The sequence below is a fragment of the Anabas testudineus genome, chromosome 2, assembly GCF_900324465.2.
Source record: "Anabas testudineus chromosome 2, fAnaTes1.2, whole genome shotgun sequence".
NCBI classification, from domain to species: domain Eukaryota; kingdom Metazoa; phylum Chordata; class Actinopteri; order Anabantiformes; family Anabantidae; genus Anabas; species Anabas testudineus.
The window spans coordinates 25,114,616-25,141,347 of NC_046611.1; the positions used below are offsets into that span (position 1 = coordinate 25,114,616).

The following is a 26,732-nucleotide window of genomic DNA, read 5'->3' on the forward strand; positions in this document are numbered from 1 at the left end:
TACTCTTTCAATGCTAGGTGGCTTTAAAGCAAGCTAACTGGAACTGGCTTCCCAAACACAAAGCCAGCTGGTAATCGATGCTCTCTCCAGTCAATGTATATTCAAATTATAAGTGACGGAACATAGAATTTATATAATATACAACCCCTCTTTTTTTTGGCAAAATATACTATAAGCTTTTCTTTGAAAAAATAAAACATATTGCACTTTCAGTAAGGTGAATGTGTGGTGTCAAATTGCAACTCAAGTGTGTCAGATATTAATTGAAATGAATTTCAAAATAAAAGGAAATACAGATTTATTTACCCATTTCCCAAGACGAGAAACATACAATAAGCATTTGACCACAGGTAACCAACATTCTGAGAACAACAATGGACAAAGCTACAATACAAAAAAGAGAGAAAGAAAAGAAAACAAACAAAAACTGCACCATGCACGGGGAGTGATTCAAAGCAGTGTATCCTGGGTTACAATGGACAGAGCTTAAGAAAGCTACAGTGATTATTGGATTAACAGAGTAAGACTGGCTAGTGACCGTGCTAGCACTGACTGTTGGCGACGGCCGAGCCCAGTTTCCTGTTGCAAGAGTGGTGTGAACCCCGGAAAATGCTCCGAACACCCGAGCATACTCCCGCAGCAGATATCCTCCCCCCTTCAGGCCGCCGGGCTCACATCTCCCCATCAAAACGTCAGACGGCAAAATAGAAAGGCAGCTGTTTGCTCCCGTCATCTAAAAGTGCATCTCCACACTCTCATCCAGCAAAGTCCGTCAGCCCCTATCTCTGCCAAGGCAGCAGGAGTGGGCTACAGAGACCAGTGCTTGGATCAGCACACGTGTGGGTTTCAATTACTTCTTTTTTCAGACTGTGTATGTTTGGCTGCATTTTTAAACTTAAAAAAAAAATCTCACAAGACACGACATTTCACCCCAGCTTTTAGAGAAGCCAAAGGAGTGCTAATTCACGGGGCTGGCCATAAAGGAGGTCCCTGGCAGGTTGGTTGGTGCCTTCCTCCCGACTCTCTTCGGTGTCACGCTGATTCCAAAACACCTACGGCCACCCCCGTGTCTGACCGGCGCCATTTTCATTTTTCAAGACTGGCGATGCAACTGTGCCAGTTGCCATGGTTTCACTGCAACATAAAGTGTTTGGATTCATGTGGCTGCTTGTCACATTTCAGGCGCACACTGTGGCACACAGGACACACGAGATGTGAGTCAAACGAGCAGATTGGTGTTTAGAGATTAGTTCATAAGGTCGAGTAAAAGTGTTCAAGAAAATCAAAGAACGTACCTGAGAAACAGCATCATGTCAGAAAATGGACAAATATAATTGCAAGGCCAATATTCAACAGCATTACCATAGCAACGAGGATGGAGTTAGGACCCTGCAAAGAAATAACATGGTGATAAAGATCAGATTTCAGATAATCAACAAGAACATCAGATCTCTACTGCATATTGTTCACAAATCACAGGTACTATAACCACGTGAACAGAAAGAAGTGGATAGGAACAGTTAAACATTTTAGTTAATGTTGTCTGATGATGATGATGAAGATTAATACCACAATGTAGCATGCAGACTCCCCTCTTTAGCTTAGCTCAAGTGAAAGACTTGGAAAGGGGGAAACAGCTAACCAAGCTCTGTCAAAGGTAAGAAAATCCAGGAAATAACAGATTAATACAAAACAGTCACCCACAAAATGAGGTCATATATAAGTGTTGACTAGTGAGCTGTAGGTATCATCAGCGCCATGTTTTAATGTTCAGACAGAGTCAGCCCTGCTGTTTCTCCCTCTTTCTGTTCTTTGTGCTAACAGAGCATCTCCTCAACACTTACTGTTTCTTCTGCACCTTCTGCAATCTCCATACTGGCTTTCTTAGTGTCTGTGAGGCTCTTTGGCTTTAGGGAATCCTGCTTCCTGAGTTTCTGGTCACTCTTGCTCTCTACTATGGAGGCTGGCTTAGGAGTGGGGAGACTAAAAGACTTAGAAGGTTGTGGGGGCATACGTGCAAGAGCCAGGGCACTAGGCTCTTCTTCTAGATACTCCTCAGGGTCCGGGGGTGGAGGGACCCTTGAAGGGGCCTTGACATAATAACTATGATACTCAGTGTGGAGCTCGCCATTGACTGGAATTGCAGGAGGCTGTGGAGGAGCAGATGCTGGGGTAGGCTGCTGAACTTTACTGATCTTAGATGGAGCCTCAGTGTGCACATTAGAACTTTTGGGTCCGTCAGGGACAGACGGCCTCTCTTCTTTACTTTGCTTTCTAGTAGATCGTTCATCCTTGCTGGCTCTATTACTTGACTTCTCTTCTTGTCTGCTTATCTTGCGGGAAGGTTTTTCCTCTTTGCTGATTTTGCGGCTGCTGCTGTTGGCGAGTTGACCTTTCTTCTTGCTAGACTGAGGCGAAGGGGGAGGTGTGCCTCCAGGACTAACCACAGGGGAGTGTGGAGGAGTGGTTCCTTTACGGTAAAAGTGTGGCGAATCTGTTGGAGAGTTATTCTTCTTTTCAACTGGGACTTCTTTAATCTCAACTGGCTCCTTTAACTGTTGTTTTACATAGTCAGGTCCTGCGGGGGTGAGAGAGGTGACACACATTAAGAAATTAAGAGATAAGGAGAAAAAAAGACTAAAGAACACATCTGAAGATGCTTCCACGGTCTGTGAGAAATAATAATAGGTAATAGGAAAAAGGAAAAAGTAATAAGTAGACCATTCCTAACTCTCACATTAACTCCTATTTTTGATCTTACATTGAGTTTTACATAGCTGGCTCTTCAGCATTGTTAAGCTTGCACATAAAATATTCATGAATCCCTATTACATATGCAGTCATTCTGCAAAAATTAACAGAGGAAAGGAGAGGAGAGGGAAACAGAGTGAAAAGGACCAATTAATGCAGGGTGACGTCACAAACATCATTGCACAAAGGAAGCATCATCTGCAGGGTGACCTTTATCATCAGTTACTCTCTTTTATCAATAAATATGATTTTCGTAAAAGGTTCAAAAAGGATGCGGACAAACTACAGGAAAACTCAGGAAAAGGAACTGAGCAGGGATCCTTCTTCTGTGACCGACAATTATATGTAAACATACTGTTTCTAAAGAATACAATCTGGGAAGATGTTAAGCATCTTTCAGATACCATCAACAGATAGAGTAATAGAGATAAAGACAGCTGGTCCCAAGATGCAGCCACAACTCTTTTGTGATTCCTTGTACACACAAACGGTTTCAAATGACTGTTATTGCTACAGAAATAGACAGAATGGCATTATTGTTTTACCTTGTTTTGAATTTTCATTATGAACATTAGTTCCTGTGATGTGTACACAATATCACCTGAATCTGAATATAAATATATCTTTGCATGTGAGAAATTGTTTTACAATTGAGCTGGTCCTTTGTTCTCTTCTGAATAAAACTGCATTAGACACATCAGAGTCTTTGTTTGCCTGTTTTTTTCACCAAACCTAAATTACAGAGTGTCAGCGATTAAGACAAGGACAATGCTGCTTTGTTTGAATCACATACGGTAGTGTGAGCAAAACAATGTCCTCTGCTTCAAATAAAACCACCGTGAGGTAGAGAAAAATTAAAGAGACATTTTATACTGTATGTAGAAGAAACACGCTTGAAGACAGTTTACTAATCTTGAACTGTTTTGCCACCCATTAGACACCATACTGCCAGTCAGTGTAAGTTAATATGAATCTAATTCATGTTGAATTAGACTCCGATTATGAACATGGTGAATGCATCATCATGCTTATGTTGATAGATTCAATATTGACTGAGTTATTGAGCTGGAAAATGGTTAATCTCACACGTCAATCGAAAGCATTAGTGAAATGTCTCTTACAGAATAACATCTAGTGAGTCTGCACAATCTAGTTCAATGCAAATTAATTAACTGATTCAAGCCTTAAGCCTGAAGTATTTTTCACCTGCATGGCATTTCTAATTAGTTTCATAAGCAGCCCCACCAATAAGACCCACTACAAAGACACTGGTGGACATTTGAACATGTGCAGGGCTTAACATATCTGCTGATCTTAATTTCACACCAAAACCTAATAAGAGTTTGGGCTTCGTAGGCGGGCCTGAGCAATTCCACACTGTTTGGGAACAGATTCCTGAAATGGGTTCCAGGCATTTTCTGAATGGTTCGCAGCACTAAACCAACTCCCAGCCTCTCGCTCAGACAGGGCTTCTATAGTAGCCATGTTAAATTCCACAAATCACCACAGTTCAAGCAATAAAACACATATTATGAAATTAGCAATAGCTATTTTTGTTGATATTTGAGCTTGTGTAGATCCACTTGTGATGAGTGAGTGAATATGTATTAGATGCACTCTACCAAGGAATCCTGCCAGGTCAGCTGGAACATGTACTGAGACTCAATTACCCAAGTGGCCCCTCGTGTTTCTTTCATCTGAACATTGATCAACTGGGCTGAGTCTGCAGTCTTCCAGAGAGAGCCACTAAAATAGGACATACTGTGGTTTAGTCCAGACCAGGACTAAAATACTGAACACAAACACAAATAAGTGGAGCTAAAGATTCGGAGTTACAGCAGTTAAAAGCATTATTTGCCCACTTCAACATATGTGCATAATTATTTTCTTTAATTCAGTTAAGCTAATGCGTATTGTGGCTGTTTCCGTCATCATTGTCTCTCTGACAATATGAGAATACAGTGTTTTGTTCAAGCTGCAGGTTGCCAGTGCACGCTTATCAAAACACACACACTGACACACAATCTCATACTCGCACAAAACACAATAGATCAGCTGTTTAAGACTCAGCCTGACCTCAGCTGACCTTAATATGAGATGAACAGCGGTAACAGGAGGGGAGCTTCAATGAGACCTGTACGTATGAGTGCACACATGACTGTGTGTACGTGTGTTTGTGTGTGTGTCTGGCGGAAAGGAGTACAGTATGTTCAGCTATCACATCTGTTGCTGTTGTTGGGTTCAACTGCAAATTCATTGAGATAGTACCTTATGATCTAATACTATAAACACAGCACTGAAAGGGAATATTTGGCCACATAAGAAATATTTTTCTTTAACCTCTTGAATGTTTTATGAGTGCTTAAAACAACACTGACAAATTATGGCCTTTGTAGCTTTATGAGTGAAGACAGCTAATGATGCTGTCAGGCCTTTGTATTATATACGATGCACAGATGCAGATCTACTAAATAACATTTATTCAAGTACTCTATTTATGTACAGTTTTCAGGTACTGTTTCTCAGTTTCCTGTTCTTAGCTGACAGGAGCAACACCTTGTCTTCTGCTGCTGTAGACCATCTGTTTCAATGTTTGATGTGTTGTGCATTCAGAGATACTCTAGTTATTAAGTTAATTGAGCTAATGTTGCCTTTCTATCAGCTCGAACCACCCTGGCCGCTTATTTCCAGCAGAGAACTGCTGCTTACTGGATATTTCTCTTTGCCAGACCATCTTTGGTAAGCCCAAGGTGCCAGTAGATCATCAGTTTCTAAAATAGAAACCGGCACCAACAACAATGACACATTCAAAGTCACTTAATTCACCTTTTGTTTGAACTTCAGCAGATCATCTTGACTTTGTCTACATGCCTTAACACACTGAGATGCTGCCACGTGATTGGCTGATTAGATATCTGTGATAACAAGCAGTTGAACAGGTACCTGATGAAGTGGCCGATGAGTGTGTGTACTTGTTTACTTCTGTGGGTTGTAATCTCAGCATGCTCTTTACACTTTCATATTTAAGATTCATGACTCAATTTGTAGACTCAATTTTAGACTTTCTTCCTCCTACTCACACTGGCAGATGGGCAGGGGTAGCAGTCATAGTTTGGCAATATACTGTGTACTACTGCACATGATGCACATACAGTATATACACATAGGTTCTCTCAAACACACAGACATATAAATAAACCATGCCTCATTGCCTGTGGGTACGATTGAATGTAAGCATTGTCTTCCTTTGCTTTGTATGTCTATGTAAAGTTGAGCCTTCCGATCTCCTTTTTCCTCATACAGTCTATAAATGAATGTTTTTACAGGTTTGATATTCTTCTACTGCCTTTCTTTTCATCCAGTAAGACCTTATAAGAAGATTTGAGTTTTACTGATACAATGAAGGGCCAACACAGAAAGAAATATAGAATTTATATAATCTAATTTAGATTTAATCAGGGAATTTATACCTGAAAGTCATGAAAAGTCGCAGGATAACTTTAGAACTACTGTCGTGAAACATATTTCTCAACACCTGCTACTATGATTTAAAGCAGCACCTGCTCACGTCTGGTTTTCAGCACTGACAGATCCAGGCTTTTATGGTTTCACCTAGCCTGAGTGTACCTTGACTGGGTCAAACAGGGCAGTGAGGGATCCCTGCTGGGCTCTGTTATCCTCCAACCCCCCCCCATCCCCTCTAGTGACTGGCTGAAGGAAGGGACAGCTGCTCTGTGTCAGCCCCAGAGAGGGGCAAGTGTAGAGCTGGGCTCCTCTCAGTGCATAAGGATTTCAGCTATGTCTCCATTAGACCCCAGCAAGCACACGTTGGCAAATATAGCCCAATTAACGTCACAGCTACAGGCCACACCTAGCTAACCCTTGCTGCTACCCCTCCAGGGTGCTGTGAGTGAACCAATCATAAAGGTCAGGGTCCTGTTCCCTATGACCCTCTCCTTCCTTTTGAAGTGCACACTTCCAATCTGGGTGATAATCTGCTATGAGTCTGAAATGTCAATTACAAACAACAAGGGGTTTAGACCCATAGTTGTTACCCTAGAGGATTTATTAGAAGCTGAGGGATGAGGGTACATGAGCATATCTCCACTGTAGATGTAGACAATCAGGAGGCAAACCAGGTTAGTTCGTTAAAAGTAGTAAGCAAGTAACTTTTAATGATAGGTCGCAGGACATTTAGGACAGACAAGTACAAACCATGTACCATATACAAACCAAAAATGGAGGCTTCATGATTCTTGATCCCACAAACTGCTCTTACAATCTGGTAGATTTTGATCTACATATACAAAACCTTCACAAATTACAAATTAATACAGTAATGTCAAATATGGAAAAAAGGTTTGGCCGATTACAGGTGTCTGACTTTTAGTTGGCCAAAGCAGACATACCCACACATTCAAATAGTATTTGTCACCTGGTGCTGTAAATGATTATGACATCATCCACTCCCTCATTCATGATCTGACTTATAAGGCAAGAACACTTGCAGACTTGTGAACCCAGAGATCACTGGGCCTGCCAAGAATGACCATCATTTTCCACAACACAAACAAGCCGCAGTCTCTGGCCAGGACTGACCATTTCTCTGGCTTAGTGGAGGGACATGCTTGAATGGGTACCATTGTCAATCTATTTGTCACCCACTATTTTGTGGTGGCTGTTGGCAAGGGCCCAAGGTCGGCTAGCTCATAGCCCTAAATATATAACACGCAGTGGGAGAGGAGAGGCTGGTGTACACCCTACAATAAAAATAAACAAAAAAACTACCACCCTATAACCTAGCATATATTATATATAGAAGTATTTCTAAATGCTTCATTATGTTGCAGATTCAGCAGAATGGAAAAATGCAAAATCAAAAACCAAATGTTACAAGATCCTTGTATGATGTTGCTCTCTCTGTGGCCTTGTGTTTCACCTCTGACCCCACCTGCTGGACTGCTTTTTGACGAAAAATGATCTCACTATTTATGCAGTATTATATGTCCGGTATTGCCTTGTAAAACTCAGCTTACCCTGTAAATGACCTAAACAGAGTTAGGTCAACATCCTATGCTGTGAGTAGTTATATACTGTGGCAGTGTGCCTGTTAAACCTTCATGCAGAAGAAAGAGGAGAGCTCTTGGTAGGTTCAGTACCACTCAAAGTCCTGAAAGCCATTTCTACATTCCACTTAAGCAGAAGTTTGATATGAACTAAAAAAATAACAACTGTTACAACAGGCCTGTGATAGTAGAGACAAGGCATACACCCTTCCAGCCACAATACTGTATTCTGCTTCAAACAAACACCTCTTTGTGTAACTGTGTATTATTTATACAAAGCACCCCAAAGAACTGCTCACCACATAGCAGTTTGAAAGGACAGATTGCCGTTTTTGGGTGTAGCTAAAACAAAAAAACATGGTTGAGGTGGGGGGATTTTAAAAAAGCTTTGTTGGCCCAATTACCTACTATCAGATGCTAGCCACTAATATGTTAGAGTTCCCCTTCAGGCATCGGTCTTAACATTGAATGCAACTCCATCTCTGGGTCAGTCATGTTTAGTCATAGACATAGACATAGTGAAGCCGTTGTGGTTCCTCAAGTGGAATGAAGACATCTGACCTCCACAGCCCTTCAATGCACCTGCAGTCTAAGTGCTTCTTACTCAGCAGGAAAGTATCAAGAGAGGCTACTACTTGGAGGCTACTTGGCAAGGACATATTTACACAACATAGACCTGTGGTATGCATGTAACCTTGCTGTAACAGGTTACCTGGTTGGTAGAAATTGGGGGAGAGCTCCCTAGCAACTGCCCTGGCAATTTCTGACTCGTGTATAGCCGACAGAGCAGCCTGGTCTGCAGCCTCGCTTTTCGTCCTGGCATGGGCTGTTCTGTGGGAACACAAGGAAAAACAACATTAGAATAATATGGTGAGTAGGAAAATCAATGCAAAATACTGTTGGTAGGCTGGTTGAAGCCCGTTGTTCCTCACATACTGTATGTACGAGTGTAGCAAATGCATAAAATTTCTATATTTCTATAATAACTCATTATAAAAAAGTTTGCTGCTATGTCATCGTGACACTTTCTCTTTTCCTTTTACCCCCTTTTCTCTCCATCCATCATCTCCATCCATGCTTTCTGTCCCTATCTTTGAGCTATATCACTCAGCCTGTCCCTCTTGGGCATAACATAACACCTCCCCATGTGCTTCTATCTCAAATCCAAATCCCGATTTTCCAAATAGAGCATCAGCCGCATCCAAGCAAGACCTTAATCCAGTCTGGAGCACTGCACTGATGCTGGACCACAGGGAAGAGGAGTCCAAAAGGCACACAAAAGTAAACACGCATATGATGCTGCATATCATATCATATCATATCATATCATATCATATCATATCATATCATATCATATCATATCATATCATATCATATCATATCATATCATATATCATATCATATCATCACAATATTCATCTACAGGAAACAAACAAACAAAAAACAAAGAGAAAAAAATAACACATAATACACAAGCATGACAAAAGTTGGTTTCTACATCTACTATTCTATGCTGATGCTCAAAAACCAAAAGGCAGATGAGTAATACATTTTGGGATCACTCTGAGCTTAGCGTTAGCATTGAGTGGTATTATGGCGGAGCGTACCATGGCGAGACGGAGAGAGGCTAGTGGAGTGACCTGCTTAACAAATCCCTTGAAAACTCCAGACCAAACAGATATTGTCCAACCGATACAGTCCATGTATACATGCAGTTGCACATGCACAGTCAAATTCTGAGAGTCATGAGCGTGGGAGGTACAGGAATGTACTTCATGCACTGGGGAAGGAGGATGTGTCTTCCTGCTCCCACCAGACTTCTTTAAATAAACAACTAATTATGCAACAATACAAAAAAGCATCACTTAAAGCCAGTGGATGAGTCACTTATTGTATGTATGAACAGATAGTGAGCGGAACCCTTAAACAATACACGACAGTGCAACATTACATGCAAAGATCCAGATGGCCTGTCCAAGTGTCACATTAAGTATGGACAGCTCTGCCTCTTGCCCTGCTTAATATCACTCATCTATCTTCCTCTCTGCTTTCTTTCAGTCGTACTTCTATAACTCAATCAATGCTCTCATTCTTTATCCTTCTTCATCCATCTATTGACTCTGCATTCCTTCATTCCCCCACATCCCAACTCCTCCCTCCCCGTGTCTTTGTGTTAAGAGTGACCCAAGAGGGACAGATGTCTCTCTTTCCAACTACTTCTCTGTCCTTGGACTTGGGTTGTTCTGTTTTTGACAAGCTCAGATATTAAAATGCATGAGGAGCCATATGCTGGTGGGAGAGACAGACAGTTTCCCCTCCAGAAATAAGTCCCTGCATCATCCATGGACAAAGGACACACTCAGGTTGTGTTTATGTTCAGTACGGCTTCTGGAAACCACTGACCAGCTGGAGATAAATATTCAGATCAGATTTTTTTTTAAGACAGTAACACATCTATGCTTTGTTATTCACCACCAGTTATTACAGACAAATAGGAATTTCTCATGTGGCTAAAATCAGATATAAGTATATTGTCTTACTTGGGAGCACTTCACAGTCATTAAAGCATTCCACTTACATCACACTACTGACATGCATACTTCCGACATCCACTTGCCACACATGCTGCCACAAAGACAGACATGCTTCTATTTCTGAAATGCGCAGCCAAGCAAAAGGAGGCATGAATGCGTCACGGATGTATACAGCATGCTCTGGACATATCCTAAAGATATTAACAGTTCCCTTTGAGGTAGAGCGGGCAGAGAGAGGAAGTAATGCAGACTGCTAGAAGACATGGCGTCTGGTGGTGGGAGGTGACAGGCAGAGAATGATGGGGGTAGAGGTGTGATAGAGCAGCAGGACAAGAGGAGAGTGAAATAGAAGGTGAGAAAACATGGGCATGTGGAGAAGAGAGACGAAAGGGTTGGTGCTCTTCCCGGCATTGGCAAATTTCATTGCGTACACTCACTCCTAGCGGCCAATGACTTTACTGCCCTCTCTCCTTTCAGGTCTGTCTTAGCTTCTGCCATTTCTGAGGGGAATGTCTGACTCTTTAGCTGCTAAATGCTGCAGCAGGCACACCACTTAGCCCTAACTTTGTGTCTCTGTGGCGATGGGCAGACAGCTTACACGAGAGAGTGAATCAAAACACTTTTGCAAAAACATTTTTGAGGAGAGATATTGTAATGGATTGCATTGATGATTACAGATACAAGGCCACAAGGCTGAGTAGACAATCATATGCAAGCTCACGACTGACCTTGGAAAAGTTTTGAGTTTTACAACTTGCCAGACAGTCTGCAGCCCCCCTGCTTGTGGCTGATCTGTCGTTGATTATAAAGGAACACCTGTTCACGTCTAGTTTTGGGCTCTGCAGGCGCTCCTGTCTGGTTGAGTGCTGAGGACTGGTCCAAGCAAAATCAAGGTATTTTCATCTATAAAATTCATATTTGCAAATATCAGTTTGTAGAAATTTGGACAAATTGCAGAAAGGAGCAAAGGCTTTGAAGCCGTTCCCCTTAGAGTGAAGCTCCGTTTGAGAGATGCTGAAAGGTTAATGAGATCCCTGGCTGTTTCATTACTGTGACAAAGTGTTCAGTCAGTTTGGCAGCCAGTGTGGTCGATGCTTTTTCTCTCTTTGGACGTCTGGATTGTTTGAGGAGAGCGAAATAATGAAGAACAAAACGGTTTATGGGAAAAGGTATGGGAATGAAAAAGGGTGAAAGACAGAAGTGGTGGGTGAGACAGACTGCGCCTCTAAAGACTCCTGGGTATTTAGAACTGCTGAGGTATGCACGTCAGCCTCTCTAATTTTACTTTAGGGTTAAATTTCAAACCCTAGCTCCCATGTGTTTTTTCATACCCCAGTCTCCCTCAGAATACAGTATGTGTGTTTCTGTATTAAGTGCCTGTTATGTGTAAACGTGTGATTGTGTGTGCACATTCCCCAGAGTCTCCGCCACTCCCCAGGATATAACAAATTTGAGGAACCTCTCACATATGCTAACACAGTTTTGCACCTTCCATTTGCCACTGCCCCCAGCTGCCTCTTCCAGTAGACCCCCCCTGCTCTTTCTCTTTTCTGCATCTCCCTGCTCTCCATCACACTCACCCATTCCCCATCCCCCTCGGTCCAAGGTTGGTAACTGGAATGCTGACTGGTACAGTGTAAAATAAGATATAGGAGAAGAGGAGCCCCTGTCTTGTATTAAACATTAACACTCGACAATCGTCCAAGAATAAAGACAACTAAACAACAAATGTCAGTCAGTTTCAAGAGCGTGTCCTCTCTACTTTATGTAAGGATACATCAAGTGACATTACCTTACCCAGTCTCTGGGTTCAAACCAGCAGAACGCAACAGATGCACAAATAAAGTCTGCACAAACTCGCACTTGGCTTGCCCTGCACACACCTCTTATAGCCGTGCAAACTTGCTGTTGAATTCCTGTCTGGGGCTAATTCAGAATTAAGCACTAACATTATTAGTGGTTACCCGAAACTACTATTAAATATTTCAAAAATTAATTCTCAGATGAGGTTTGAGCTCACATTACCGGGGTCTGAACTGTAAATCTGCAGTTTAAATGTGAGACAGACATTTTTTGCTTAAGGATATGTCAGTGTGTAATTAGAGCATCTGGAAACGGTCAAACAGACAGTAAGCAACAGCAGTAAGTGTTCTGCTCATCAATTGACATAATGACCTCCTGGTGACATGGAAGGCCAGGGCTCTGGGCTTATTCCCCATCTTTCTTCTTTATACTCTGTACTCCTTTCAGGAAAGTAGAGACACACATGCTAAAAATAGAAAAGCAGCACCAAAGATCATTAAGGCCTACTGAATTGTCTCTGTTCTTATGGATGCCCAGGAAAATAATATGGTTCCTGAATGAGACATCTGAATATTCTTTGCGTATTTAACCTGAACATGTAAGTATTTGCTCAGCATATCAATAATCTAGCACAGTATGAACAGGGTATACACAGGGAACTGTAGCAGAACAAAAGCATACATACGAGTACAGGCACTTGCACATGTTGCGGCAATATGAAAAACACTTGCAAGGGTGGAAACACAAGACAGCGTGCGACAAAATAGGACAAGACAATAACTAGGAAACAAAACACAACTGTCTGGTAATGAATAGATCTGTCAGAGTGTAGAAGAAAAGGACACACTAGAAAGGCTGGGGACACACTGATCATTAGGCTGTATCTACAGACTCCCTAGAGCAAACAGTACATGCATCACACTGTATAACAATGTTAGGCTTTTTGAGAAATATGCCTATTTGCTTGCTTGCCAAGGTTTTTGATGAGGAGACCAAACCCACTCTCATAGTTGTGTGCTAAATACGATGCTAGAGAGAATGGATGGTGAAAGGTTAGCCTGACTTGCTGTAAAACGTGGAAGCAAGCACAAACTGCTTGCCTGGCTCTGTCCAAAGCCACCTGTCAGCACCTTTAGAGCTCACTTTTACCCGTATAGAGCAGTGACACATTCATGCATGTTTTTTTTTTAGGATAGAGCAGCATCACAAATACAATCAGATATTACAGAATTATATGACAGTTATTCATCCAGTTAAAGTTTGTTCTCTTTCCAGTTCACGCTCCCTGGTTCCGCAAAGTTGTCCCACAGGAGCTTGCTGACGTTAACCTCTGAAGCATTCAACTTCCTGATGAGACTGGAGTGACAGTGTAAAGCTGCTGTGGCTCTGATTAGCTCTGCAGCAGCAGCAGCAGCAGCAGCAGCAGCAGCTGTATAATGTAGCTACAGTACCTCTGGTAACTCTGTGAGCTCTCGTTCTCCTTTGGTCACAACCAACTTATCTTACTTTGAACTACATTGTGGTTTATGCTTATACGGTTTGGCGATGACATGCTATGTGATAATGTTGGATTGGCTCTTTCCCAGCTTGCCTCTATCATTGTGTTCAAGCCATCTGGAGGGTGTGATTACACAAGCGGAGGATTTCTTTAGGATTCCTGATAAAACTGCCAGAACGACACACAGTACGTTGTTTGCAACATGATGGTGCACTCAGTCAATTAAAAAACTAAAACACAAATGTCACAACACTAAATACAAAAGCCATAAGATGTAATGTGATCACAGTTTGCAGTTACCATGCTGTGCGTAGCAGGGTTATACATTTGTGAAAAACAGACTATAATATAATTTCACCTCTTGGAATATTTGACCTGTACATTCATGACTTGAAAATGTAGTTTTCCATTTGTATTCATCCTGAAATAATGCTCATGATGCATAGTCTGTTGCACAGATTTGATATGATTTCTGGGAATAAGAATGAGAAGAATCAGTTTTGATTAAATAGAAAAAATCCCCATACTCTACTGACATTTTTGACTGTGGATTACAAACAGACCTAATCTCCCACTCATGCTTTCTCTACTCAGGAGCTCTGCACCGAGCCCTCGACTGAGATCTCACGTAGCCTTCATTCAAAAACACAAATCAAATAAAGCCAACGTAACCTCAAATATTTGTGATTTCTCTCCTTATATCTCCTTAACATTTTTATACAAAATATTATTACAAGAAACCCACTGAAGTCAGTTCAGACAACGTAACCTGGTTACTAGTACTGACACTCACACACATGCTCATATGCTCCCCTGATGCAAATCACCTGATGCATGGTTTGAGATGACCATGCAAACATTATACGACATATACAAATGCAGACGCACAAATGCAAGGTTTTGACCTACATCTTAGGAAAACGAGCCACCTCTCATGCAAATGAATGTGTTTATGCTAATTTACTCACACGCATAAACAAAATCTGCATGAAAAGTTGAAAGGGACCATTACTGCCATAATGACACCTACTGAGGATCGGAGAATCAGTGTGAATAAAGGACAGCATCTATGAACGGTGTTTCTATTCTACAACAGTTATCCTGCTCCACAGTAATCATCCATTAATCTATTGTAAATCTTCAACAGGGATCAGACATGACACACAAGCCTTCAAGGATGAATAACAACAATGTGTTAAACTAACAGCGCCACTTCACTCTGCTACTTTATAAAGAAAAATCAACAAATGGATCACAAAATTATGACGGTGGTGAGGTAGTAACTATGGTAACGACCAGGGACACTTGAGCAAGCTGTCCGACTGGGCATCTGACCTGTATTAATGAATTTGCAAAGGCACACACCCACACTACAGCCCACTACTGTATATGGCAACAGTGTCACATACACGCACATGTACGCAAAACTATGATGGACACAAACGCACGATAAAAGTTTTTCTTTTCAAATTTGTTGAATGTAAATGCACTTTAACAAAGATGGACAACATGGATCCAGCCAAACGCACACAAACAGCCACTGTGCCGATGTGTCTCATTTAACTATGAGACTCAACAGCCAAAGCTGAACCTGTGTGAGTAAAGGTCACATTGCCTGGCAACCACTTGAGCTTAAGGAATAGTTTTAATTATGGTCTGTGCTCTCTCTCTCTCTCTCTCTCTCCTCCAATCTCCTGCCACTATTCATCCCACTGTCTACACACATACTCACTTTCTCAAGCACAACCATGTACACAAAAGAAGCATTAGGGTTCGGTTACATCTGCCCACAGCTGAAAAACTGGGATGCAGTCATCATACAAACTATGTTTTACAGCTATTTCAAGAAATGTGAAATCAACAAAGCAAATTCACACAGTTACGTCTCACTGTCAGCTGCAAATGCTGACGATATGTTTGTCATTTGAAAGATATAATCCAGAAACGGTGACAGCGATAGATGTGATGTCCCGCTGCACTGTGCCCTTGTCACAGTTAAACAGATTCCCTTCTACTACATCCTCAAAATAAAATGCACCGCGAACACGGTCACACACAGTATAATCTATGCAAGCAATTACAAGCGTGGTTGCATGCTTCGTGAAGGGATTCTATGTGGAAAAGCAATACTCTAAATCAACAAGAGAAGTGATAATTCTATAATCCAATCCAAGAACATCTGGCGTGAAAGCGGCCTAGGTAGTCAATCACAGTGGCTGAACAGATTTTGCGGGGCACATTAGTGTCCAGAGGTTAACGACACACTGCTATAGTAGCAGGTACAAACAGTCGTAACTGTTGTTTGTGCGTCAGATGAGCAGATGTCTACTGTTATGGCTACCATTAGTGTTGCTATCATGTTTTAAATGTGTATTTTAAAGAATTAAGTATACTTTACAGATTTCTTTGCCTCTAACAATACATTTTAAATGGGTGTAGTAATTTGCATAAATAGAGAGACAATTTGAGACTACTACTTGTAGTAGTACTGGAAGTACTACATAGATTGACATGATGCAAATGTATCACCTGATATTACCAAAACAGTCAAACTGTTTTTTGTTTGGTAGCTGGGCAGCTAGCCACTTATAAAGGCATTACAGATGTTTTTTTGAATTATGGCAGTACTGAGTTTTAGTTCTGTTGTTATTTTAGGTTTGTCCTCTGCAGTCACCATATATCACCACTAAATTCAAATTTAAATGAACATAATTTTGGTTAGTGCTGAACTTTATTCAGATATTAAAATAACATTATATGATATATAATATAATAATTTAATTTAAAAAAAAGAACAAATTCACTGATCAACAGTACATTAATCTGCTGCACTTTCAGTAACTGATTCAACCTTACAATTTACTAAAACTAGAACTCCATCAACCACAATAATGTGTGCTGAGACACCTATTGTAATCACTTCGAGTCCAAGTAGATGTTTGTGACAGATGTAATAAAATTCCTTCCTGGCATTTCTGAGATACTATGTTGTTGAAAATTGGACAGACATAAGGGCACAGTGACTTTGACCTTAGACTGCTAAAATCTAGTGAGTTCTTCCCTGAATCTGAATCTAAGTGGACATTTGTGCCAATTCAGAATGGGATGGACAAAAAACAAAAACACTGCTGCTAGTGCAGGGTCATATATATTAATCAATAATGAAACATTACACAATAATAGCAATACATTGCAATGTTTTTCAGCAATACAATAAAAATATGTGGTACTACTGATAATTTCATTCACATGCGAAGGTCAGTGCATGAACAACAACTTAATTCCAACACTGGTATTCAGCTGTGGCGCCTTCAGCAGAACCTTCCACTCAGTTGTGATGTACAGTAATTGTTACTGACTTTTAAATATGCATATACAGTACAGTAGATATCCTAAGATGTTGCAAGAGTGGTTAAGTATTGACCTAAATGCCAATATTAAATAAGATAAAGTGCGCATTAACATTTGGAATTTTTACATTATGTCATGCCACAGTGAAATTCTCAGGAGGACAGCAAACACACACACACACACACACACACACACACAGGCACACAGACAAAAATCCTTGGAGACTTTTCTTGCTTACTGAGCAGAAACAGCATTTGCCCCCACTCATTATTCCTGTGCATCTCAAATCATAGTGTGTCTAATACAATATTTAATCCACTGACTGTCTGACTGTCATTAACCATACATACACAATCACATACATAATTAACTCTAGACATGATTGAAAGAACAAAGGAAGGAAGCGGTGAATCACATCTTCTGGGAATGTGCTATTGTTACAAACAAAGTCAAGTAATTGTGGAGGAAACAGAAGAGTGGCTAAAACATCAAGTACAACTAGTACTACATTTTTAATGATTGCAGGTGAGCCACTACATGAGTTAACGTTTTATAACAACCTTGAATTCCACACGACTCCTCCCAGTGCCTGTGTGCCTGTTTGGCTGACTCATCCCAGTCTTTCTTGAGAAACTGCAGAAATATGTGCAATTCCCACAGAGATGACAAGCCACAGCCACATTGTTTAATGGCATGTTGATGACACCCAATCCTATTGCCACTACTTTCTGCACAACCCAGCGCGCCGCTCACATTTAGACACAGCCAATCCCCAAAGGCCTCTACTCCCTTCAGGCCAAAGCTTTCACACAGTGGACCTCAAAGTCAGCAGATTTTGTATTGTTCATCCTCTTCCTGCAATGATACTGAGCAACTCTTTTTCAGGTCCTACAGTACATGTTGAAGGTGCATTTTTGCTCTAACTTCCACTCTAGCTACTCTCTAGCCTGTCGGTACACAGATACTGTGTGATTTCAACCAAATTGCCAAGCACTAATTACAGGTTAATAAAGACTTAGCTGCATTGGCTCATCCTTCTTTTATATCTCCACTTAAGGCAGAATTATGCCTCTGTAAACACCCACACTGAGAAGGGTGTTTTAGGTAACTGTAGGTCTCAGAGGCTTGCAGAGGAACTGACGTGCACACCTCCCAATCTGTGTGAGACCACATGTGAAGTGAGCTACTGAACGTCATAAAGTTGGGAGCCAAAATATATAATATAAAAAATCCAAACTATAAATAAACAGCACATGGAGCCATAATCTCTATTTCTGGATTTATTTGAATCGTCGTGTGGAAATGTGACACTGCCCCTGGTGGACATACTTTATGTGAACATGTTATTTAATGAAAATATGATGAAATACAAAATAAGATTACAGTACAAGCTGTTATTTGATCACTCGGTCATTTAAAACCACTCAACTACCTCATGCACGTGCCATTGCATCAGCTACACTATTCATAGCTCTTTCGTTTGGATTAGCTGGCACTATTTTTTTATGTGTGCATGAGCATTTGATTCTGTCAGCAGTAAAAGTTGTGCTACCTCACACCATCACATTGCCATAAATACGATGCGGGGTCATAAATAAATGTGATTTAACTTCACTTGTAATTCAGACGGCTGACAGTCCTTTCCACAGCTACTGCTACTTTATGTTCGATACCTCACTGCTAGTTTTCTAGTTCATAAAGAGGCAAATCTGACCTACTGTACTTAAGAAAGGTTTGTGGTGAACCTCACAGAAACTCTATAAGAGGTGGCTCAGATTCCACGATAAAACATGTGCATGTGCTGACACAGAAAAAATGACCCCCCGCCCCCCATCCCCGGCTCCTATTTGAAGCAGGCAAAGTCAGTGCCATTGAAAGACAGCCAAGCTGGAACTTAAATGATGTACTGGGTGTTGGGATTATGTTGTTCACATGTTGAAATGCGGAGTGATGTATAACTCCCTTTAAAAAAAGGGCAGCTGGTCAGTGGCTGAGGCCCCCCACCCCACCCATCCTCCCCAACAACAGGTGATAAACAAACACCTCTGGACACAAACAAACCACACACATTGCACACACTTCGTCTGTTCTCTTGCCAAACGATAGCGCTCTCACATCCAAACACACACACACACATACAGGTTCTCCCATTCTCTTTGCAGCTTTGCCTCCCATTTATATGGAGACACACACATACGCACATACATCTGGCAGGGAGGAGAGTGTGAATGAGATGGTGAGCAGCTATATCAGTGGTGGGACGGGTATATATTCCTGGCTGGTGCTGATAAGCCAACTGATGCCTTGCCTTATTTAGTCAGTACTCACTGCTGACACACTAGCAGAGAAGCACACGCTGCATGTACTCTGACCATAAGTATTTGTCCAACAGAGTGCGGGTGTGTTAGTGTATTTACTTGAGGTGTTCCTGTGTGTAGAGAGAGGAGGGTTCTGATAAAGGGACTGCATGTAGATAAAATGCAGTGTGTGCGTGTGTGTGTGTGTGTGTGTGTGTTTGAGAGACAGGGTGAGAGAGAAAGAGCATGGACACATGTCCACCAAATGTTTTTCTAGGTGTTGCAAACTTCTTATGTAGAATACAAAAGTTACCACCCTAGGAATTCAATTTCCTTTTAAATTTTAGCAGCAACATCACAAAATTGACTATAAGATAAAGAGACATGTGGATAAAACACAACTCTATAAAAGTGGTGGGATGGCTATGAATGGTAATGGTACCTGTCCCAACAGTGATAAATGCTAAGAAATTGTCCAAGTAAACTAAAACTACTAAAAAAAACTATTATACTAATCATTTCTATCACACTTAATATTAAATAAGTGTCCAGCAACATTTCACAATACATAATATGTACATAAAGTTTATTTTTAAAATGCATCTGTATGTCTGAATACAACTGTTATAAAACTGCATTGTTCATCTCATGCGCACGTCATGTCTGCAAAAGCTCCACTCAATTATGTAATCTTCCTACCATTAAAGCAAATTTCATGGAAATCTAGTGATAAATGTGACAGAAAGATGAAAAGGGAAACCAGAAACAAATTTTATGGTAGAGATAATGAATGGCTGCTAAGAAATGGGAACACACACTTAATGGACTATTGGCATTATTCGATCAATGTGCCTTTTAAAAAACGAAAAGTTAGGTCAGATAATACATTATAGAAAATCAACAAATAATACACTGGAATATGAAGTGAAATACCTAGACATTTACACAAACCTGCAAGTGATATTGTGTTGAGTGACATTTCATACGCTTCTGATATTATGAGATAGCAGAAGGCGTGTCATTAAATTTAACTATAACAACGGCCATTACTGTAGATTATGTGTTAGTAAAGTCAAGTCAAATCAAATTGCATGTTGATCTGCACAGCTTAGCATTCAGCACACTTTAAAGTCTGTCATCCTGATCGTCCAGGTACTAACCTACCTACTACCAGGATACCAAAAATGCTGTCTGTGACAGAAAGGCTATAGGAGAAGCATTGTGACTCTTTAAACTTGTCAATGGTGCAAACGGAGTCACTTATCTCAGTTCACAAGCCTTTGACCCCTCCCTCCCCACACACACACATACCGACATGGGCACCACAGAATACTGAAGTGATGTGTGAGGTGTGTAGAAGAGCTACTTTTACATAGATAAGGGTGCCAACACTGTGAATGAGGGACACAGAACTCCACTCCACTTCCCTGCATCACACTAGCTTTATATTGATTGGCTCTTCACAAGCGTGAGGTCATAAGTTCCACCCCAGAGGCTGATGGGATAGCTCTTCTGCACAGTAATTCACAAAAGAGGGCTGGGTGGGTCCCATTTGTAACCTTTTCATTTCCTCCTCTTTAATTTCCGCCCACTCCCCAGAAATCCATTGGTCAAAAACTGCTGCAGCATCTTCCACTTCATCCATTCAACATTTATCCTCTGACTCTTTCCCTCCCATCCATTTTTGCATTCTCTGTCTCATCTACTAGCGCCGTGTCCCTCCCCTCCCTACTGGGTGCACTCCATATTCAAAGACAAAGTGTCACATGACCAGAACTGGATCGATACGAGTGCATCTTTTGCCATCCATTGTATAAAGACACTTACATAACCTGCGTACAACTGCCACTGCCTGTCATTCTGGCCTAACACAGGAATTAGAAAAAGATCTTGACTACAGTCAGGAAGAGCTTATTTTGAGATTTTTAGCAGCACGTAACGGAGTGGCGGGTACCAGTCAGCAATTTGATCGCTCCCTGCAGTGAAAGGGATCTTGTTTGCGGCCATAAACACTTTGTATCAGCTTGAATGCTTTTACTGTTGCTGCTTTAGCACTATGCGTTAGGTCATGTGTTTCCTTCTGCTGTTATTGTTGCTTTAATGCACAGGCGAAGAAGAGATCAGATGGCGCTTCCTTTGGCACATTATCCAGTTTTCTCTTTAACAGTACGTCAACTTTTTTCACTGACACAAAGACTAAAGGAGGATATAGGAGTGTGAGCATGCTGAGTGTGTTAAATCCATTTTATGTAATCTGTATATATAGGTTGGATTTAATGCTAGTATCCTATTGCTGTAGTTCTGTAAATGCCGAGGTTCAGTTCTAAGGCGTGACACAATTATTCACTGATTTTACAATCATGATTTTATAATATTGAGTCTGTGCATTTTACTTTATAATGTATTCTACAACATACTGGAATAAGAGTAAAATAATAGCACCAACTAATACATAAGAATAAGTAAGTAGTAGCTAAAACAGCAGTAAAAATAATCTCAAAATACTGTATTTTTAGGCAGTTGGTTTGTCGGTCCACCATGTTGGTACAGACAAAACTAACTGTTCCTTTACAACTAACCATAATATTTTTGATGATCTCCTGACATTTCCTCCAGTAACACCACTGACAGAGAATTGGGGCAGTCATAGACTAGAGCATATCTGACCAGATTAAGTATGAGTGGGACAGATAAAAAAAAAAAAAAAAAATCAGCACTTGCTCTCAGTGAAACTAGCTTTAATAAACAAAGGGTAAAAATGTAATCAACCTACTGTTTTATAAAAGTAGAAATATTCAGATTGTTTAAAAAATAATCACTGGCTGCAGTTCTAAATATATGCAAACTAATGGTATAAGCCTGTTTAAGCATCATGCTAACTCCATAAACCAGGATGTCATTATGACCCCCCATGTACGATGCAGCAGGATCGTTGGCGAGGTTGCTGCTAAAGGATGGTGCTGTTCCAACTGGGCATAGCTGGTCTACCTTCCAGACATCAGCGTTGTAGATTACGTTGTGAACATGTTAGCATAGTGATGCACGTTATCTGATGAGGGCATTGGTGGGGGCGTCAATGTGGCAATCCCAGATTTAAAAATCCTTGTTTATGCATTTTCATACATCCAAATTCCTGTGCATCTCTTGAGAGGAAAAAAAAGACTCATGATTACATAGAGACCTTTTCACAGCTTGCACACATTGTCGCACTCTTCAGTCTCATAATTCCCTGATGCAATGAAACCAGAGGATGTCAAAGGGATGCTGCGTACCCTGAACTGTGTCCCAGTAGGAGGGAGGCTTTAAATGAAAAGGTCACATCTCATCCACCTGTTAAAGAGCAGATGCCGCATCAGAGCAGTACTTGGCAAGAGGAGCAAGCATCAATATTGAGCACACGCACAGAGACGCACTTGGCTTGGGCGTAGGTATGGCTATACTGCTCATGCACAGGAACTCACAGATACACAAATCCTTCTCTCTCTCTCACGCACACACACACACACACACACGGAGACAAGATGCCTGACCCCTCTCCCTGGGAATGAAAGATAGAGGCAGAGAATAGAAACACAATCTTTTCCAGGGATGATCGCACTGACTACACAAAAGCCTTGACTGTTGTTGATGAATAAAGTTCGGAGCAGTTGTCATGGGACTCCCCCTACACAAGAGTGAGCCTTCAATAAGATGAGGAGGTATTTGTCAAACTGGCAACTGCTGGTGCAAATAATTGTAGGTTTACTCAGTGCACTCCTGTGTACACACACAACACACATAAACATATTACCTGGAAGCTGCTATTTCCACTTTACTCCTGGCAATGGCTGCCGCCCTCTGTGCCCCTTCCACAGCCCGATCCACCTTCTCTTTGGTTTTGGGGTTCTTAAGAGGAATCAATTGCTTCCTTATTCCACGTACCAGCACGTTATTTTTGTACTTCCCTTCTTCTTTGGTGCCATCTGGGAAAACTGTGCACCCGTAACCATGGCGCTTGTTGTTAAGCCATTCTCCCTCATACTTCATCCCATTGGATCTCTCTGAAACACCAAATCCATTGCGCTTGTCATTCTTCCATTCGCCCATGTATGTCTCAGTTGTGGTGGCATCCACATGGTCCTCCAGAGGTAGGTCCTCGTCTGGCAGCTCGCCGTCACCGATGGATATGGTAGAGTTGGCGTCACTGGAGCTTATGCGGCTCATGGTGGCATCACTGCGCGCAGAGCTGCGTTTGCTGGAGATTGAGGTCCGAGAGTCAGACTTGCGCAGCTGCCGGAGGCTGCCAAAGAGTGAACCCCGGCGGAACAGACCTTTCTTCTTGCCAGTGACGACCTCACTGTCTGAGTGGAAGTTAAGGACGAAGCCCCCGCGGCTGCCTGTTGGTGTGTCTGCAGGGGAGGAGAGATCCTGGAGCACGGTTCCATTGCTCTGCTCAGAGCGCAGAGAGGCCAGAGATGTACGGAGAGGTGAGCGGATAATGGTAGCCATGCCATAGGGAACACTCTGACGCACGCCATAGCCATGACGCATCCCACCCATCCACTGGCCTTGATAGGTACCTAAGGAACATGCAGACATGGGTCAAGAGGTGTAGTAGTACAACATATATCACATCCTAGAAAGCAATAGTTGCCAGTAGTTTTACCATGTGGCCCCTTTAAATGAAGCGTTGTCTATCTACTTTTAGATTTTCTGTGTCTACATGTATGCCTATGGACTCCGTTTTCTACAAACCATATGAGAAACACACAAAGAAAAATGAATTCAAGTATTCCTTTACAGAAGAGGTTTCTATGATTTCTCTGTTTTGTTGGCCATTTATTTTCTACGTCAGCGCTAAGTCCTTGAAACAGCGTTACATATGGGAACACACAGGAACCTTGCTGGAGGGGTGCGGAGCATGTAAGCTAATGAAATGTTTTCTTCCCCACAGATCTGGGGCTCTGAGCATAACTAACCTAATCACAGAGACTTGATTAAAGCACTGATGCTGAGGATCACTTGGGATGACTGTGAATCACTCAGCTAGGAGCCTATTTTCGAGTAGCCACTAACTCCCCCACTGACAGTAGGCACATTCACCACCACCCGTTTGTCTCTGAAGACTGGGAATTGTTATGAGTCACATAATAAGAGGAATGCCTCATTAATCCCACTTGGTGCTGCTGAGCCCAGTAAGCATGTGATGGCCTAGTGTGGCTTCTTCAGAACATCATATTACAATTCTGATCATAACAGGAAGAAAGGCTTGTTAATCCAGAGCTCGAATTTCATTGAACAATTCTGTGAAATAAGCTATAATGGTCAGATTCTAACAGAAAATGATATAGAAGCCTGGGAGGGAATTTAGATGGATAAACAGTGTGAGATTAACAGGCTGGCTCTGCGCTGCAGTTCAATTTGGTGACCCTGCAGATCAAGTTATCAGGATGCTGCAGGGTCAGACAGCCAGATGTTCTGTAGATCCTCTAGGATCAGCTGATTTCCCAAGCCCTCTGAAACCATCATGTGTAAGGCATTTATTGTGCACCATAAGGCAGCTGTTAGTGGAGACGATGCTCACAAATCCTGAGTGATTTGAATATTTTATAACCACTAAGGACTCTCTGTAATACACAACAGGCCCATACTTTCAGGCATTTGTGTTTTTAGGTCACTTGGGATCTTATCATCTCGGTCTGACAAATTAAACCTGCAAACACACAATTAAAGAGATCACAGCTCTGTGCAAGGCCTTGCACTGACTTTTCATCAAGTGTAAAGATGTTCTGTGTGTGACCTAACACAGCTGCAAAGAGTCCAGCTTGCAACCACGAAAAGTGTTAGTGTTAAGTTTTATTATTAAGGCTCTGAACAAATCATCCAATAAGAAAAAAACTCAATGGTGAAAGTTGGAAACACGCTTAGTAATGACCATTAATGAGAGGTGTTGGTGCGCTCTAGGCCCAAATGTGAAAATTACAGAGAAGTAGGTGATAGTCTGGCTATAATTGGCTCCAAACAGACTGATCTGCACTGATTTCCAACCTCCTTGTAGACGAGGCATGGTGCCACTGCGCTGGCAACGCCAGCCACTCTCTCCCAGTGCCGGAACAAGACGTGCCAAATGAGATGTGCCTCGGAATGAGCGGAACCATTAACTTGAGCAGCATCCAACAAGTTAAGACTACGAGGGTTGTAAGTCATATTTCTGTAGAGGGCGGTGCGCAGTGCGCAAACTCAGCTTGGACTCAGCTCATACCTAATGGAGATTCATGCACTGATATTTTTATTAGCCTGCATCAGTTACGCGCATAACATATCCTCAGTTGCAGCAGTTAAAGGGATACACACGTTAAACAAACACTAGGCTGTACTTAGGACCCGGGCTCTTACCGCCATCACCGTAGGTTTCGATCCCGTATCCATCCTGCAGCCCGTTGCTCCAGGTGCCGTCGTATCGAGCAGGTGTGCTGTGACTTTGCCGGACTCCGTACCGACCCTTGAAACCGTGACTCCACTCTCCGCGATAGATCCACTTCCCTTTATTCTCCACACCGAGCCCATGTCGCTTTCCCTGGGACCAGTAGCCCTTGTAGGTATTCCCACTAGGCCAGGTGTACACCCCTACTATCTCAAAGCCGTGCGACCAGGACCCGGCGTATTCGCCCTGGCCCTTGGGTCCGGTGCAGATGCCGTGTCCGTGGGCTTTGCCATCCTCCCACCCCCCGCAGTATGTGCCACCGTCGTCGAAGTCAAACCTGCCGCCCGTCATCCAGATAAACACTAGAAATTAAGCGGATCGTGCGCTGCTGCAGACTCAGGCTTCTCCAGGACCGAGGTTGGGAGGAGGGGGGGGGGGGGGTCCAGGATCGGTGGTGTGATGAAAGGATGAGCCAGCAAGATGATGACTACAGAAAAAACAAGACACAGGAGGATGAGGGTTGTGGACTGCTACCTCCAGACACTGACATGTAAGAACACAGAAGGCATGAACGGTGGCTGTCATTTACCGGAGGCGCACGCCGAGTTCTCCGCTGTGTGTTGCTCTCTCCCCCCTCTCACCCACTGATCACAGAGGGAGAGAGACGAGCGCCGAGTCCCTGCTGAAGAAAGACACCGGGCCAACGGCGACGTCACGCCACAGGGACCTCCCACTCCTCTCCTCTCTCCCCCCTCTTCAAAAAGGAGCTGCTCCTCCTGACCCCGCGGCACAGCCGCCAAACATAGGGAGGACACAAGATCCCACATAACAACACCCCATAATATCCACAGAATAGTAGAGTCTGTCTGTTTGAGGTGAGGAGATGAGGAGATGAGGAGGTGAGGTTTCCATGTGGTGCTGTAGTCAGGTTCAGAGCTCACAGCAGACTCACCTGGTGGACATGTCTGTCACCTGATGTGTCCATTAACGTTTGACACACACTCCAGGCCAAGAGTTTCATTCATTTAA

At 42.2% G+C, this 26,732-nt stretch overlaps 1 protein-coding gene across 2 annotated transcripts; it reads right to left on the reverse strand.

The window, feature by feature from the left end:
• Positions 1-164: 164 nt before the first annotated feature.
• jph1a (junctophilin 1a) lies at positions 165-26,397 on the reverse strand. Of its 2 annotated transcripts, none has more exons than XM_026364053.1 (7): positions 26,293-26,397; positions 25,676-26,190; positions 23,091-23,859; positions 8,530-8,648; positions 1,845-2,578; positions 1,296-1,389; positions 165-1,134 (listed from the first exon to the last, which is right to left on the reverse strand). In XM_026364053.1, the coding sequence occupies exons 2-6, from the start codon at positions 26,052-26,054 to the stop codon at positions 1,309-1,311; spliced, it is 2,082 nt and encodes a 693-aa protein (XP_026219838.1). In that variant the 5' UTR covers positions 26,055-26,190; positions 26,293-26,397; the 3' UTR covers positions 165-1,134; positions 1,296-1,308. The 2 variants fall into 2 exon arrangements, with proteins under 2 accessions (XP_026219838.1, XP_026219839.1); XM_026364054.1 differs by having other exon boundaries at positions 165-1,189.
• Between the last annotated feature and the right edge of the window lie 335 nt (positions 26,398-26,732).